The 16,600-nt window shown below is 49.7% G+C and overlaps 1 protein-coding gene across 1 annotated transcript; it reads left to right on the plus strand.

Moving 5' to 3' along the window:
• The first annotated feature begins 896 nt into the window (after nucleotides 1-896).
• Nucleotides 897-14,983, plus strand: PNLIPRP1 (pancreatic lipase related protein 1). The gene is made up of 12 exons (XM_075533982.1): nucleotides 897-945; nucleotides 1,650-1,804; nucleotides 2,300-2,425; nucleotides 2,780-2,914; nucleotides 4,455-4,563; nucleotides 6,300-6,419; nucleotides 6,524-6,643; nucleotides 7,195-7,313; nucleotides 8,439-8,568; nucleotides 11,992-12,100; nucleotides 12,880-13,047; nucleotides 14,920-14,983. The coding sequence occupies exons 1-12, from the start codon at nucleotides 897-899 to the stop codon at nucleotides 14,981-14,983; spliced, it is 1,404 nt and encodes a 467-aa protein (XP_075390097.1).
• Nucleotides 14,984-16,600: the final 1,617 nt, after the last annotated feature.

The raw sequence follows: 16,600 nt of genomic DNA on the forward strand, positions 1-16,600 counted from the left end.
ACACTGGTACAGATAGGAACTGGAAACACAGGGAATCCAGGACAGATGATCCCTTTAGGACCAGTGGTAAGAGTGGTGATACCGGGAGGGTGGAGGGAGGGTGGGGTGGAAAGGGGGAACTGATTACAAGGATCTACATGTGACCTCCTCCATGGGGGACAGACAGCAGAAAAGTGGGTGAAGGGAGACATTGGACAATGTAAGATATGACATGATACTAATTTATAAATTATCAAGTGTTCATGAGGGAGGGGGAAGCAGGGAGGGAGGGGAGAAATGAGGAGCTGATGCTAGGGGCTTAAGTGAAGAGCAAATGTTTTGAGAATGATGAGGGTAATGAATATAGAAATGTGCTTTCTACAATTGATGTATGGACTGTGATAAGAATTGTATGAGACCCCAATACAATGATTTTTTAAAAAAAGAAAATGATGATGGCAACATATGCACAAATGTGCTTGACACAATAGATGAATGGATGGATTGTGATAAGAGCTATAGGAACCCCCAGTAAAATGACTTTTTAAAGGAAAAAAAATTAGAGGTGTCCACCTCATTTGTAATAAGCATTCCTTCATCTTCCCAGAGTTGTGGGAAGCCTGGCCACTAGTATTAATCTCCCTTTGTGTATTTGTGCAGATTAAACTATTAAGAGCACACGGCGTATTCTATCATCACCTGTTGTTTCCTTGAAATGGCGTCCAAATGATAAGACTGGAATATAAAATGTGACCTGGGCACTTGATCAAGGGGAGCGGACTGCCCAGAGCATCGGCCAGGGTAAGCCACCTTTACCATTGCCCCATCACCAGTCACACAGTCGTCAGGCCCGATGGGCTGAGCTCCCCAGTCTATTGATTGCTCGGGGAAAGCTGAGTATTCTGAATTTATTATAGATGCTGAGCACCTGGACATTCACACTCTTTCTGCTGGGAGCAGCCAGTGGTAAGAGACATCGCCTCTGCCCCGTGGGGAGCACCCAAACCCAAGATCTCAGCACCAACCCAAGAAAGCCTTCCCTGGTTCTGGGGGACAGGGCAGTAGGGAGCCGGCCCTTTGCTTAGGAAGATAGCTGGGCCACTTCAGGGAGACTTGCTGCCGAGCGTCTCCTGGTAGCCGGTTTTCAAGTCCAGCCCATGTTTTCTAGGTAAGACAGGAAATGTCCCTAACAACATGTGAGTGGGATACATTGTGACGTGAATCAGTTGCCATCAACCAAGAGCAGCCCCATGAGTGTCCAAGTAGAACTGTGCTCCCTAGACTTGGCAGTGGCCGCTGTTTCAGGACATCACCAGGTCTGTCTTCCACGGGCTTCAACTCTGCCACCTTTGGGTTAGCAACAGAGCATGGTAACCACTTGTGCCTTCCGTGGTCACATGAGTCGTACATGTTTATCAGAAGATCTCAGGATGGAACCCTGGACCGTTCAGTTCTGAGGAGAGGCATGTCAGCGTGTCAGTGTGACCAATGAGACTGGTCCCACGCTAGTAGGTGGGGCGGGCGTATGAGAGGCAAAAACAGTGGGTGGGTCAGAGGACACTACCCATGTCTTGCAACTGCTGCCAGGCAGGAGAGTGGCCAGGCCAGAACTCTCCCTGGCGCCTGACCTTGGGAGCTGACCCTTAAGCACAACCATCCTCTCACTCCAGCCAAAGAAGTCTGCTTCAATGACCTCGGATGCTTTTCTGATTTGGAGCCTTGGGCCGGGACGGCGATCCGGCCCCTGAAAGTTCTCCCCTGGAGCCCTGAGAAGATCGGCACCCGGTTCCTGCTCTACACCAATGAAAACCCAAACAACTTTCAGGTGAGACCTCTGGTCATTTTCATGCCGTTGTAGCTGGGCCCAGGGCAGGGCCACCCCATGGGCCATGAGGTTGGGAGCTAGTTTATCGCTATTACCTCTTCTTCCTCCACTTCCTGCCCCGCTCATTCCTCCTTTCCTACCTCCATCCCGGGTCAACCGGGGAAGAATCGGTCTTCAGGGAGTTAGTTGCTTGATGATCACCAGTCCTCAGTTGCCAGACTACAGCTGGCTAGATGCTCCTAGTCAGGAGTGGAGCTCTTACAGGCTAATAAGAATGATAGGGAAGGAAAGACCAGACTTTCTCCCACCCAGGTGGTGAGCCAGACTATAGCCCAGACCCAGTGGAGGCAGCCACCACTGACTTGGGAGTGGGGACAGCAAGGAGGTAAGGGTAGGCTTTGAAATGTCTGGAGATCAGGACAGAAGGAAATGGGAAAGGGGAGACACCGGCCTGGGTGACCAAGCTAACATGCTACCGTTGGGCGTTTGGCACAGACTCTCCTGCCCTCTGACCCATCAACGATTGAGGCGTCAAATTTCCGAATGGATCGGAAGACCCGGTTCATCATCCACGGCTTCATCGACAAGGGAGACGAGAACTGGGTGCTGGATATGTGCAAGGTACAATCCACCTCTCGCCCTGCCACCTGCCCGGGGATGCTGCCGCCACCCAGGCTGAGGCCCCCTCCCTTTAAGCAACCCCAAGAACCGAGCTCAAAGATAGGAATTCCACTGGGGCGCTGAAAGAGTCTTTACAGAAGAAATCCAGGCATGAAGCTAAAATGCCTCTGTTCACACAAAAATAGAAATCCAATGCCAGGTTTCTAGAATCTATCTGTTAACGGAAGCGGTGACCTTTGCCCCATGACCAGACGCTTCCTCCTGCTCCTTTCTGGTTAAGTCAAGGGTATGCCCATGCTGCTTGGACATGGGCCGACTCTCATTTTGCTAACACCCTTTGTCTCCCAACCCCAGAACATGTTCCAGGTGGAGGAGGTGAACTGCATCTGCGTGGACTGGAAGAAGGGCTCCCAAACCAGCTACACACAGGCTGCCAACAATGTGCGGGTGGTGGGGGCCCAGGTGGCCCAGATGCTCGAGGTTCTCTCGGTGAGTGGCTGGGGCCACCCTATGGGTAGAAATAGCGCCTGCCGGGTGCCAACGTGCCAACAGGGCATATGTGACATTTCTTCACGTCTCTGAGAAGGGCCCTGAGAACAACATGCCCCTGGAAGCTCAGATAATGATACGACGCTTTAGGAGGTGAGGGCTTTTGGGATCACCTTTGATTGATAGAGAAGAAAAGTGAGTCCCAGAAGATTGAGTTTACCCTATAGGGCAGAGCAGGTTTCTGAGACCGTAACTCTTTATGGGACTGAAACCCTCGTCTTTCTCCCATGGTGTGGCTGGTGGTTTTAAACTGCTGACCTAGATGTGAGACGCTCAATGTGCATCCCTAGGATGCCACAGGCTGTGTGGGAAGGCACAATTGGATCTGTGCCCCCCTTGCTTATTGGACAATCCAGTCCTGTGCCAACTGGAGCCTAACTCCCTTGGCACATGGAGGAATGTCTTCTGCCACAAGCAGGGCAATAGCTTCTCTCTAGCCTGGTCTTATAGCTAACTCTTTATGAATATTTTATAAATCGGGTCAAGTTCCCAGCGTTAAAGGTTGTACAAGAGAGCCAGCTGGTCCTAATGACTGCCCCATCACCCGACAACCCTGAACACCCATTGTGTTTGTACAGGGGTCACTGTATCTGAAGACACAGAATCACATCTGGCTGCCATGTGTGTCAATAAGTGGCATGCGTGGGGGTGGGCACTTCTGAGACCCCTGTAGACAAATAGCTCAGGACTCTGTGCCATTCTCTTGATGTCAAGAATGGAGCCAGGAGTGAGGAGGAGGATGGAGGGCCTAACCCTCAAAGAACATACAGCAAAGACTTCTAAGACACCCACAACGTGGTGGTGGGTTTGATGGCAACAGTGCAGGGAGCTAGCAAACACATGGGGGGAAGGGAGGCAGCTAAACCAGATTGGAGTGTGTGAGTGTGGTGGTGGTTGGGGGAGGGGGTTAAGTAGGACTTCCTTCTCAGAGGAAGTGATGCTCAAGTTGAGAGTGAAGGTTGGTTGTGTCTGTTTAGCTGAGCAAGTGGTTGGAGGAATGAACAGCTATGGAATAGCCCAGAATGTGCCTTTTGGAGGGCGTGAAAGTCCAACAAAGAATGTGGCCAAAGGAGAGTCTAGGCCAGGGGTCAACAAACTTTTGAGATAGAAGAGCCAATCCCGTCCTTCACAACCATTGGGAAATTAATTGAGAGCCACAAATACATGTTTACAAACCATTAAAATCACCATTATCAGAATCATCTTTCAGAGTTTTCCCCCAAAATTGACTTCAGAGCCATAGGTAGGTACAGAAAGAGCTGCACATGGCTCCTGAGTCAGTTTGTGAACCCCGTGTGGACTCGAGAAGACTAGGCGGTAGGTGGAGCAGCCTCGGGGCCATGGTGATGGCTTTAGACTTGATCTTGACAGGGGTGGGAACTTGGTGCAGCTGAAGAGGAACACCGTCACTTTAGCCTGGCAAACGACCCCCCAGAGAGCTGCACCCAAACAGCCTGCTCATGCAATTCTCCCTTTCCAGACAGACTATAAGTACTCCCCTTCCAAAGTCCACCTCATCGGCCACAGCCTGGGAGCCCATGCGGCTGGAGAGGCAGGCAGCAGGACTCCAGGCCTGGGCAGGATCACGGGTAAGGCCTGAGGGGCGGGACCCCAGGCGGTGTTCTCAGAAACCCCCGCGGCAGTGATAAAACAGCAGCCCAGCTACCCCGAAGCGGATGCCCCTTGAGTTGTGGCAGAGCTGGGATGAGGCCACACGGAACACTGTGGGAAACCCATTAGAAGGCTGAGGTCTGAGTTCACGTCGAGGGGAAAGGGGGTGGCATTGTTCCCTTGTGACTTCTGCAGTTGGTCTCTCTCCTGGTCCCCCATCTCTCGGTACAAGCCACTCAGCACAAGTAGCACCCAGGACTGAAAACACAGATTCGGGCTAGGATGAACACAGGCCAACCCGAATCTGGGAAGAGCTGTGTGCTCCCACACGTCTTCTTTCCCCTGTGTCTTAGAATTCAAGGGCTTGGCAGGATGTACAAATGGTTTTCCCCTGCCTCTGCTGCTAGAAGGAACTCAGTCGCCATCACAGCCAACAGCATTCTTTTAACCCAAATGAAGACTTTGAAGATAACAAAATAACAAATCCAAAATATATGTACAAGGGAGCTGCCCAAAACGGGGAAAATGGAACTAAAAGCTAATGGAACCTTTCCAAGGACTTTTCAAAACAGCCCTCTCATATACATAACATAGTAACAAGAACAGTATTGTAAACAAATGCATATACACACGCAATAATAATACCTACTAACCAGCTGCCATCAAGTTGGATGTGATGCAAAGCGACCCTATAGGACAGAGCAAAAGTTCTCCATAGAGTTTCTCAGGCTGGAAATCTTTACAGGATTCTGACAGTCACCATATATTAAATGTCTGCTTAGTCCAAGCCACACGCAAGTACCTTAGGTGTCTTTACTCATTTAATCCTGAAAATTAAAAACAGTGAGGCTCGGGGAAATGGGCAACTTGCCCAAGATCAGTCATTCTGGCTCGTGGCTCAAGCAGCCCTCTCTGCCTTCCTCAGAATGCTCCCTTTTGTCAGCTGTTTGGAGAACTCTTTAAAAATGATTGGCAAATCTAGAATCCCTATTAGCAAGCAAATAGAGTCAAGAGGAAGTGCTAGTAACTCCTATTTTACTTATACCTACATGTTGGGCCGCTAACTGCACGGTCAATAGTAAGAACCCAGATGCAAGAGAAAGAGGAGGCTTTCTGCTCCCATGAAGATTCACAGCTTTAGAAACCCAGACTTCAGTAGAAATCAACTTCGGTGGCAGTGGGTGGCAGACACCATGCTAAATGCTACATATATCAACTCACCACATCTCATAACCACCATATAAATTAGGGGTCATTACACCCCACCCCCACTGCATGTAATAAATAGGGAAACCAAGGCACCAAAGGGTTGAACGACTCACCCAGGGCCAGAGTCTTGCTCTTAATTGTGATACTACACAGTCTTGCCTTCTTCTTTGATGTTTGTGTATGTGTGTGTGTGTTTCCAAATTTGCATGAAAAGGAGAATTTTCTAAAAGAAAGATAATACATGTAAATAGGGAAATCTGATGTGGGAAAAATCCTCACTCAAGAAAGTCTAAATGTCTTTGTCCATCTCCCCTTTCCTATAACTGGTATTGAGCATTAACACTAATGTCTCCATGTCCAATCCCCAAAGCCCAGGCAGGACATACTTCCCAGGTCTGGGACCCCCTTGCTTTGGGTAGTGCGTGGTCTGAGCAGCTGTACACCTTGGTCCTGCAGACACCTTCCGCCACACCTCTTGTTCTCTGCTCACCATCCTCTCTTTCAGGGCTGGATCCCGTAGAAGCCAGTTTCGAGGGCACTCCCGAAGAGGTGCGCCTCGATCCCTCCGATGCTGTCTTCGTGGACGTGATTCACACGGACGCAGCGCCCCTCATTCCATTCCTGGGTGAGCTTCCCACCCTCTTCCCTTCCCCCAAGCGCACTGGCCGTGTGAGCCTGTGCGCTAAGACGCTAGACTTCCACCAGCTTACTGTGCCCCAAACATTTCAGGTTTTGGCACAAAGCAGCAGCTGGGTCACATTGACTTCTTCCCCAATGGAGGCGAGGAGATGCCTGGATGCCAGAAGAATGCGCTCTCCCAGATTGTGGATCTGGATGGCATCTGGGAGGGTAAGCCCACATGGAAGGGCGTCCCATCCGTGGATGGGCGGTGTGCTTCCCCCTGCTGACCTCAACCACCAAAGAGACACCTTTCCCTAAACGCACGCAACCCCCTCTTCTGGACTTAACTTCCGAAAAAGGTAGATGCCTGCCATTGAACTGACATTGAGACGTCCTCAAAATACTGGTTTGGGGGTTTGTGGACTGCCCGGTGAACAAAGACCTGGCAACCCAGTGCTTCCAGGTATAGCTGTGGTCATCAACAGGGAGAAAACCAAAGCATGTTGCCTTTGAGTTGATTCTGACTCATGACGATCCTGGGTGACTGAGTAGCGCTGCCTCTTCAGATTTCCTTTGGGAAGCAGATCACCAGGCCTGTCTGCTGCTTGGGTGAGAAACACCCACCTTTTGACCAGTAGTTGACCGCTTAACAGTCTGTACCAACATTTTTTTTTAAATGTGGTCAGACTGTGGCTGGAACCACCTCCTTGGAGAGAGTGGCAGAGAAGCAGCCACCGCCCCTTGCCCTCCTTGGCCTACTCTCTGATGTGTCTCCCCAGGAACCCGGGACTTCGTGGCTTGCAATCACTTAAGAAGCTACAAGTACTACTCGGAGAGCATCCTCAACCCCGACGGGTTTGCTGCTTACCCCTGTGCTTCCTACCGGGCCTTTAAATCGGTACGTCTTTTCTTGCCTTGGTCCCTGAGTGCTGCCTCTCTGTGAGGCTGTGGACCTGCCGTGCTTGGCGTTTGCAGGGTCCTTGCATGGGTTTGCCTTGGCCATCTCTTGCATGCTCGCTTATGCCCCCTCAGACCTGTGTTCATGCCCCTCAAGTCAATGCCAGCTCATTGCAACATGAGAGCACTGAGTAGAGCTGCCCCAGAGAGCTGCCAAGTTTATAATCTTAACAGAAGCAGACGACCACCTCTTTCCCCCACTCCCCAGGAGTGGCGGTTGGTTTTGAATTGCCAACCTTTCTATCAGCAATCAAATGCTTAACCACTGCACCGCCAGGGCTCCTTGTCATGGTCTTGTACAGTGAAGCACAAACAACAAAACTTTAAGCAGCCGTACTGAAATTCCAGATGGGGCCCATGGAAGGGAAAGGCTCTGGGACATCAGAGGATAGAACTAGCAGATCAATAATCTGGGGAGACTTCCTGCAGGAGGCAACATCTGAAAGGTAGAGAAGCAAAGGCAGGGGTGCACATTGCTGGCCGGCGCAGAGCAGGAGCAGAAGAAGAGGTGGCGCCTGTCAGAGAAGCGCCCTGGTAAAAGGGAAAGTGGGTGCTGGTTGTCATGCCAGCCCGGGAGTCTGCACCCCTCCCGGGAGACAGATGGAAGAAGCAATGGGCTGGTAGAGTTACACTGGGCCTCACTTCCCAAAGCTACAATCGGTGACCTCATGGGGGGTATCCTGAAACTGGCCATGATCAGAAAATGCTGCCCTTGGGACTTTGTTCCCCAGAGAGCCAATTAGACATTGACCAGCACGACAAGGGGAGACACGATTGGTCTAACCTGGGACCCTGACATCAGCAGGTTTCAAAGCTCCCAGATAATTCTAGTATGATGTGTCTCACAGTTGGGCCCTGGCCCTGGATGAAGGTACTCTAGAGATCATTCCTTCCGATCCCCTTTCTGTTCCAAATGAGGAAACCCAGGCTTTAGGAGATCGGAAAGCAACTCAACCTTTCTGTTCCAAATGAGGAAACCCAGGCTTTAGGAGATCGGAAAGCAACTCAACCAGATGTATCTGTCTTGAAAGACCCACTCACCTCCCCACCCGTCTCTCCTCATCAGAACAAGTGCTTCCCCTGCCCAGATGTAGGGTGCCCACAGATGGGTCACTATGCGGATAAGTTTGCCGGCAAGCTGAGCGGCGAGTCCCAGAAGTTCTTCCTGAACACAGGAGAATCCAGCAAGTTTGCTCGTAAGTTGCCCCTTGGGTTTTTCTCTCCCATGGAAAGAAACTGTAGCTTCTGTAGCAAATGGAAGGTTTTCCTCCAACTGAAACATCTGTTGGGATGAGCTTAGAAAACTCAGGAAGCCCCCAGCTCAGCATTCTTAACATTGTCTCATCTTGGTGAGTGGACACACAGCAAAGCATTGTCATGCTGACGTCTTCACACACACAAGTACTGGCCTTCACCGTGTGTGCAAGCAGCACATCTGTTCCCCACTTGTGTCACCAGATGACAGTATCCCTACCAAAAACAACCTCACCGCCAGTGAGTTGATTCCAACTCAGAGTAACCCAAAAGGACAGAGTAGAACTGCCCCTGTGGGTGTCCAAGGCTGTATACATTTACAGGTGTTGAAAGCCTCCTCTTTCCCCGGCTGAGCATCTGGTGGTTTCGAACTACTGAATTTGTGGTTAGCAGCCCAACATGTAACCCACGACACCACCAGAAGCTCCCCGGTGATGAGTTGTTGTGTCAAGTCTTGATACGCTAAAGGAAAGAACACACCCGTCCAAACTAACTCATTGAAGACAACTGGGGCTGTCGGGAGGGCCCCCAGCCCCTCCTTTGATGGCTATAGACCTGGAGGAATAGAAGAAAATTGTATCACTAATGGGGTGATGGCCATCCACATATCATTGGCGGCACCTCACCGGCTGTTCTCTCCTGCATAGTTCATTGTGGAGACGGCACTTCCTTCCGACTGTCTCCATGCCCCTCTTCTTTCCTTTGCTCAACACGCTTTTTTCTCTGGTACCATTTCTTGGCCAGGATGGTCACCTTGAGCGGCCCACCTCTGGTGTCCCCCTCCCCTTACCCCACAATGCCCCATGCTTCCCTGACACTCAGGGGCTGCCCCTGGTGGACTGAGGGTAGAGATGGGAGTGGACCTGGGTTTGATTTCCCTCCAACAACTGTTGAGAAGAGGAGGACAGAGCGTGGATGCGGAATGTTTTAGGGCCACCTTTGACCCACCTGTTCTATAGAAGTGCAGACACTTAAGCACTCAACTGCTAACCAAAAGGTTGGGGCTTCAAATCCTCCCAGAGAGCACAGGTCTAGTCTGACACTAATGGGGTGGCCCCAGTCAGACCAGACTCAGGGACAATTGTGACTGGCCCTGTCATAGCGTCATTGATTCTGCCCTGTGAAAATAGAGACTATGTTTATGTGAATATGTACATATAATGTCTGTCTCCTATGCTTCTGACAGCTGAGTTTATGGAAGCATAATAAATCACCCTTTGGGGAGTAGAGTTCTATGACTTTGGAGAAATGCGTAGTTGTCTAATCACCACCGCAATCCAGACATAGAATATTTCCGTTGACATTGATTTGTGAGGAGCCCTGGTGTGGGAGTGGCTACATTTTGGGCTGCTACTCACAAGGTCGGCAGTACCAAAGCACTGACCAGCCTTTAGGAATAAAGACTGGACTTTCTACTCTCGTAAAGAGTTACAGTCTCAGAAATGCCCAGGGGCTGTTCTGCCCTGCAGGATCTGCTGAGAGTCCAAAGTGAGTCCATGGCAGTGAGTTCATGTATGTGCATTTGTTTCTTCTTAAAAGACACTTTTTGAATCAACCCTTCCACTGAGGTAGTGCTGTGCATACTGCGTTGCCCATATTTGGACAACAATAAATGCAATAACATTCAAATTCATGTATCCGTTCTCAATCTATAGCTACGTATGGGACACAAACTGTGCTAGACGCTGTGGGTACAGAGATGAGCAATCCACTGCACTCAAATGTACAGCCCAGCAGAGAAAACAGGGGTAGAGCAAGGAATTCTAGATGTGTGTTGAACTTGGCCACCGGCAGGCCGCTGCAGTGGCATTGTGGAGCCAGAACTTGGCTCTAAGTAGACATGAATAGGTACAGGGACAATGTCTCTGAGGATGTGCATGTGCTTGAATGGTTGTGTTTGTCTGTGTGTGTGTGTGTGTGTGTGTGCATGTGTGTATATATGAGGAGACTTCAAAAGGTTTGTGGGAAAATTCCATTATCTTTTCATCTGATTTCCCACAAACTTTTGGAAGCTCTTTTGTATGTGTGTGTTTGTGTATATGTGTGAGTTAGCATGTGAATGTGGATGTGTTTGTGTGTGAACGTAGGTAGGTGTGTACTATTCCTTTCAACACACAGGTATTGAACATTCGTCCATGATGAGATGAGTGGGGTGCAGGTGTCCTGTGTGAGCATGTGTAAGTAAGCATGCCTGTGAGTGTCTGTATATGTCTATTGTGCAGGGTGTCAGGAGTAGAACTCCGGGTTTAGATCTGGGTGAGTCTGCCGAGGGCTCTGGAGTTGTGATAAGTCAGGCTAAGACCCAAGTCCTGCCCGGAGGCAGCGCTCACAAGACGCACTCTGAGCTATATTAGCCAGTGTGGAGACATGCCGTCATTCCATCTCTTCCCACTTTAACTCTTAGTGATAATATTCCAGAGCAGACCTGCCAATAGAAATGTCTTCAATGACAGATGAGTTCCGTGCTGCCCAATACAATGGCCACTCGCCACAGGTGGCAGTCCGGTACTTAGAATGTGACTGGTGTCACATAGGAGCTGAATTGCCATTTTGATTTAACCTGAAGGTAACTCTTGTGTGACTGAGTTACTTGCTGTCTTGCATTCTTTGTGTGCACCATGTGTTTGCAGACACGGAAGGCATGCTGGAACCAGCGGGGTGGGTGGAGTGGGTTCTTTGAGGTCATATGGATTTTGATACAATTGTGGGGGTACACAAAACAAGGAGACTCCAAAAAAGTCATGAAAAATGCCATGATCTCTTCATTAAACTTTCCACGAACATTGTTGACCTGCCCTCAGGTGTCCCAAGAAGACTCTGGTGGTAGGATTGATGGGGTGAAGCCCATTTCTCCCACTTCCATTATAGGGTCCCCACCAGGCTGGACAAGACAAACAACTGTGGGCACTGGACACTGCTTCGTCCTGTGGCACCCAGGGTTGCTATGAGTCAGAGTTGACATGACAGCACCTGACAACACCACCAGACAGTAGCATACACTACCACTGGGGTGGCAGCTTCCCAAGAAGCCTGAGAAGCTGAAAATATTGGTGGGTGATATGTGTCCCACGGGGTCACAAAAGGATTAAATAATCACTAGGCAGCACAGTTCTAGAGGAGGAGCCTGCTGCTACAGTTCAAACCCAAATAACCTTCCAATTATCAGTCAAGTGCTTAACTTCTGCACGACCAGACTCCTGTGAGGAAGACCATCACACATTGGTATTTTCCCTTAAGACCTTGAGCTATCGATGGACAAGTAGAAGTTCTTCTATTGTGATGCTTTGGTCTAAGGTGAGAGACAGGAAGCTGAGACCCCTCTCTGGAGTGGGAATACAATGAGCCCCTTTCAATCGTTTGTGCAGGCTGGAGATACGGAGTCTCTGTAACCCTGTCCGGAAGAACCATCACCGGCCAGGTAAAAGTCGCTCTGTTTGGAGACCAGGGGAACACCCATCAATACGACATCTTCAGGTAAATGGCCTCTGTTCCGGTGATATGTGGGAAGCCTTCGAGGAGCAAATCTCTGCCTGTAACTTAAACCCTTATTTATTTATGTGTTCATGGTTCTTAAAGTCTTTACTTTAGGTGCTGACACCAATGTCAGACATTTACTCATATTTTCAACCTCGATTATAATCTCAAGCATTCGATTCTTTCTCAAACAGATCAGCTTGAAAATATACATATCTAGTATTACTGCAGAGTATGTTTTCTCATAAGTAAGGTAACACATGCTTGTTGGGTTAAACTAAGAGGCCCTCTTTTTACTGTGAGTAATTTTTCCCAAATAAAATAAAGAGATTATACATTTTTCTATGTAAAACATTAAGGAGAAATGAACATGTGTTTGAAGAACTGTGTAGATCAGCGGTTCTCAACCTGTGGGTCGCAACCCTTTTGGGGGTTGAACGACCCTTTCACAGGGTCGCCTGATTCTTAACAGTAGCAAAATTACATTTATGAAGTAGCAATGAAAATAATTGTATGGTTGGGGAGGGGGGGTCACCATAGTAGGAGGAACTGTATTAAAGGGTCGTGGCACTTGGAAGGTTGAGAATCACCGGTGCAGATAATAGTTTGAGGCTGCCAGTACATAGCTAGCTGGCCTTCCCATTTCTCTATTCTTCATTAGGAAATTAATTTGGAAAAAAATGATCTTGTTCATCTAGAGTAGAAAAGAAGGGCATGGCCTTTTATGGTTATCTGACCTTGTTTCTATAACCGGAAATGTTTCTCTTTCTCTGTTCAAGAGGACTTATCATGCCAGGCTCCACCCATTCCAATGAGTTTGATGCAGAGCTTGATGTCGGGACAATTGAGAAAGTCAAGTTTCTCTGGAATAACAATGTGGTCAACCCCACCTTCCCCAAAGTGGGGGCGGCCCAGATCACCGTGCAAAAGGGAGATGAGAAGACAGTGTATGTATCTTTGCTGGCTTGGGTCTAAGAGTGTTGATAGGCTCGTGCTTGTAATGAAAACTCATCCCCTGAAACCCAGTTAGCAGCTAAAGGCCAAAACCAAGTGAACCTTCCCTCCCCAGGCAAGCAAATGGCTGGCAGAGTGGCGAAGGTTTCTGGCAGGTGCACTTCACTGGTCCTCAGTGTGGTCTGTGGGGGATTTAGAGATCTTACCCTACCCTGAAGGAAAACCAAGGCAGAGATTTATACTTGACAGCCTGGCTGAAGGGGCAGGCAAATTGCCAGTAAGTCAATTCTAACTCCAACAGGGGCAGTTCTGCCCTCTAGGACATGGTAACACTGTCACTTGTGGGTTTCCCAGACCGTAACTCCTTATGGGAGTAGAAAGCCTGGTCTTTCTTCAACGGAATGGCTGGTGGTTTCGAATCAATGACCTTGAGGTTAGCAACTCAACACTTAATCATTTTGTCACCAGGGCTTCTAGCTCAAGGGTATAAGGTTAGAAGTATGGGGCTAGTTAGAAGAAGAAAAGACAAGAAAGAAGGAGAAATAAATCCGTTTGAGTGAATTATGTCAATATGAGGCAAGGGAAAAGCATGGCAGAACTTGTAGGGTCCTATCCCGTGGGCCCCTTGCCCCACTGTGTGCCACTGAAGGGCAAAGGAAAGAAGTTGGATGGAAAAGTTGGACCTGAGAGGGGCAGAGCACTGTCTCCTTAAGTGTGAACACTCACCTGCAGAACATTCTTCTTCTCTTTGTAAATCATTTTATGGAGGATGCTTACAAATATTATAGCAATCCATATTTCAATTAAATCAAGCATTAATTGCACAATCGCCGCCGCCATGGTGCAGAACGCTCTTGAAGAGGGCTTCTTGGAAGAGCAGTCTGAGCTGTTAGACACTATGGCCTCAGGGCCTGAAGGTTGGGTTGGGCCAGAACTATACAGAACTGAGACCCAGGGAATGTTACTCCCCAGGCAGGAAGGGTGGATGACATAGTGGTGCTCGGGAAGAATGCACAGCTTCTTACCATCAGTCTGCATGACCGCTTCTAAATCCTCTCTGCCCAACTCAGACAGCAGAGTCGGGCTCAGTCAGCTGGTCAGTAGACAATGTGGGGCCCTCAATTAAAGTGCGCCAAAGCCAGATCAGTCCAGAATCCTGTGTCGGACACATATCCAACACCATTGTTCTTTGGCCCCAATGGAGGGGAAAAACCAAAATAGACCCAGTTGCCCTCAAGTCAAGTCCAACCCCCGATGACCCTAGGAGTTATGGGCCAGAGCCGACTGTTCCACGGGGTTTTCTCAGCTGTAGTCCTGAGGGAAGCAGATCGCTACCTGGTCTTGTGGTTGTTGGTTAGAATTGAAACTCCCAAACTTTAGGTTAATTAAAAAAAAAACACCTCAAAACTAAACTCATTGCCATCTGGTCAGTGCTGACTCTTATCGACCCCCTGTGGCTTTCGGAGACTGTCACTGTTCACAGGAGTAGAAAGCCCAATCTTTCTTGCTTGGAGCTGCCGGTGGTTTTGAACTGCCAAAGATGCAGATCACAGCGCAATTTGTAACCCCTAATCCACCAGGGCTCTGAGTGCAACCCATTTGCTCCACTCATCGACTTCAGGGGTTGACACTCCTGTCTAAAGTCAGTTCCCCAGGGCCTTGTGAGGAAGTGGCCCTGAGAACTGGCTCCTAGGGGTTGTGGGTTTACAAACAAGGCAGGAGAAAATGGTATCCTGATGACCTGACAAAATGAGAAGGGGTCCCGAGGCAGGGGGGCTTACTCACAGGGAATGTGAAGAAGGCCTTCCCTAAGGGCTTTCACGAAAGATGCCCAACTCTTAAAAGGCATCCCCTTTTCTCCACAGGCACACCTTCTGCAGTGAGGAGACAGTCAGGGAAGATGTGCTGCTGACTCTCCTGCCGTGTTAAACCCCGGCCCCGTGCGCTCCCTGAACTAACATCAATAAAATCCATCGGTGCATCTACCCACTCACAAAGCCTGTTGCTGATGTCAGACGCTGCCCGCGGGGGCATTCGGACATCTAAAAAATGTCATAAGCAATTCCACATACTTGGGTTTCTTGCCATTGATTTCCCACCAAACACCTCTGGGTCTTCAAGATTCTGGGTCATCCAGCCTCATTCACTCTGGGCCAGGGCGGTCTGGAAGCCCAGTCTGCACCCTCCACGAGGCAGCAGCCAGGCACTGGGGAGAGAAACAAGGAGTGGTTCCTAAGAGGAGCGTGCCCACACAGTGCCATTCCCTGCTTTAAAATAATTTATTCCAGCCAATCATCTAGGGCGGTTGGGAGTCTCAGCCAGCCAGCCCTGATCAGACAGACTCCAAAGGGGCATTCTCGCTCACACAGACCTGCAGGAGACAGGGAGCCAGCCCAGATAGACTGAGGGGACAGAATTTTCCTCACCATGAGCCCAACACACACACAGTCTGAAGAGAAGGGAGTCCAACCTCATCCATTATTATCCCTTAGGACATTAAGGGACCCAGAAATCATCACCTCCTGAAATATCCCTCCTCCCGGTCACCAGCCCTCATATTTCACCCTGGCTTCTGTTTCTAACCAGTGGTGACACACTACACGGTGGCTGAGTCTTCCTGCTTGAGGGTGGGGCGCACCTCACACTGTTCCCAGAAGGCAGCCGTGAGGGTGACATAAGCCACCGTAGTGAAGTGCTCCACATGCAGCGCCCAGGATGAAGGTGAGCAAGATGATGCTGACAGCAGGGGACACCAAGGTCCTTAGGTGGGAGACACCAAGAGGGGAGAAGGGAGCTCCGAGCAGAGGCTGAAATTGACAAGTGACAGCATTTTGCCTATCCCTGGCTTGGAACCTACAGCTGGTGGAAGGCAGAACCTACTGGCCAAAGAGCTCGATGCAATGTTGATTCTGAAACCACATCAAGCACCAGCTTTGTACCAGTCCCTGGGCTGAGAGCAGGACAAATGACATCAACTCTGCCCCTTCAAGGAGCGCACATAGTAAGCAGACCATAAACCCTTCCATAAACCCCCTCGTGCTGCCTGATGGTCGCAAAGATCAGGGTTTGTCCTGAGAGCCCAGAAGAGAGAAGCAGGTCACAGAAGCCTACACCGAGGACTTGGTTCGGGACAAAACTGGCAGACAAGAGTCCTTGTGAGACTGGAGGCTGAGAGCGCCCCCAGGAGAAGGGAATCCTTGTGGAGAGGCAGGCTAGTGGTGACAAGGACCATGCAATGACAGTGAGCCAGGCCAAAACATCATGGAGTGGCATGGCAGGTTGGCCACGGGTGAGGGTCCATCTCCCTGGTCCAGGGCAGCCTATGCTGTGCCCGGCTCCTCAGCTATGGACAACGACTTGGGGGAACAAGTTTCAAGTGGGGAAATCTGAGAAAAGCATATAGCCAAGGAGGGAGGAGTCTAATAACAGGGACCGGGGGAGGGTCCTTCAAGGCTATTGACCATGCCATGAGCATTCAGCCAATGCACTGACCTGAGCCTCAGGTGGCCTGATGCCCAACCACCAGTGTAGTGGCTGGCAGTCACA

This window comes from Tenrec ecaudatus, chromosome 16 (assembly GCF_050624435.1).
Source record: "Tenrec ecaudatus isolate mTenEca1 chromosome 16, mTenEca1.hap1, whole genome shotgun sequence".
NCBI classification, from domain to species: Eukaryota; Metazoa; Chordata; class Mammalia; order Afrosoricida; family Tenrecidae; genus Tenrec; species Tenrec ecaudatus.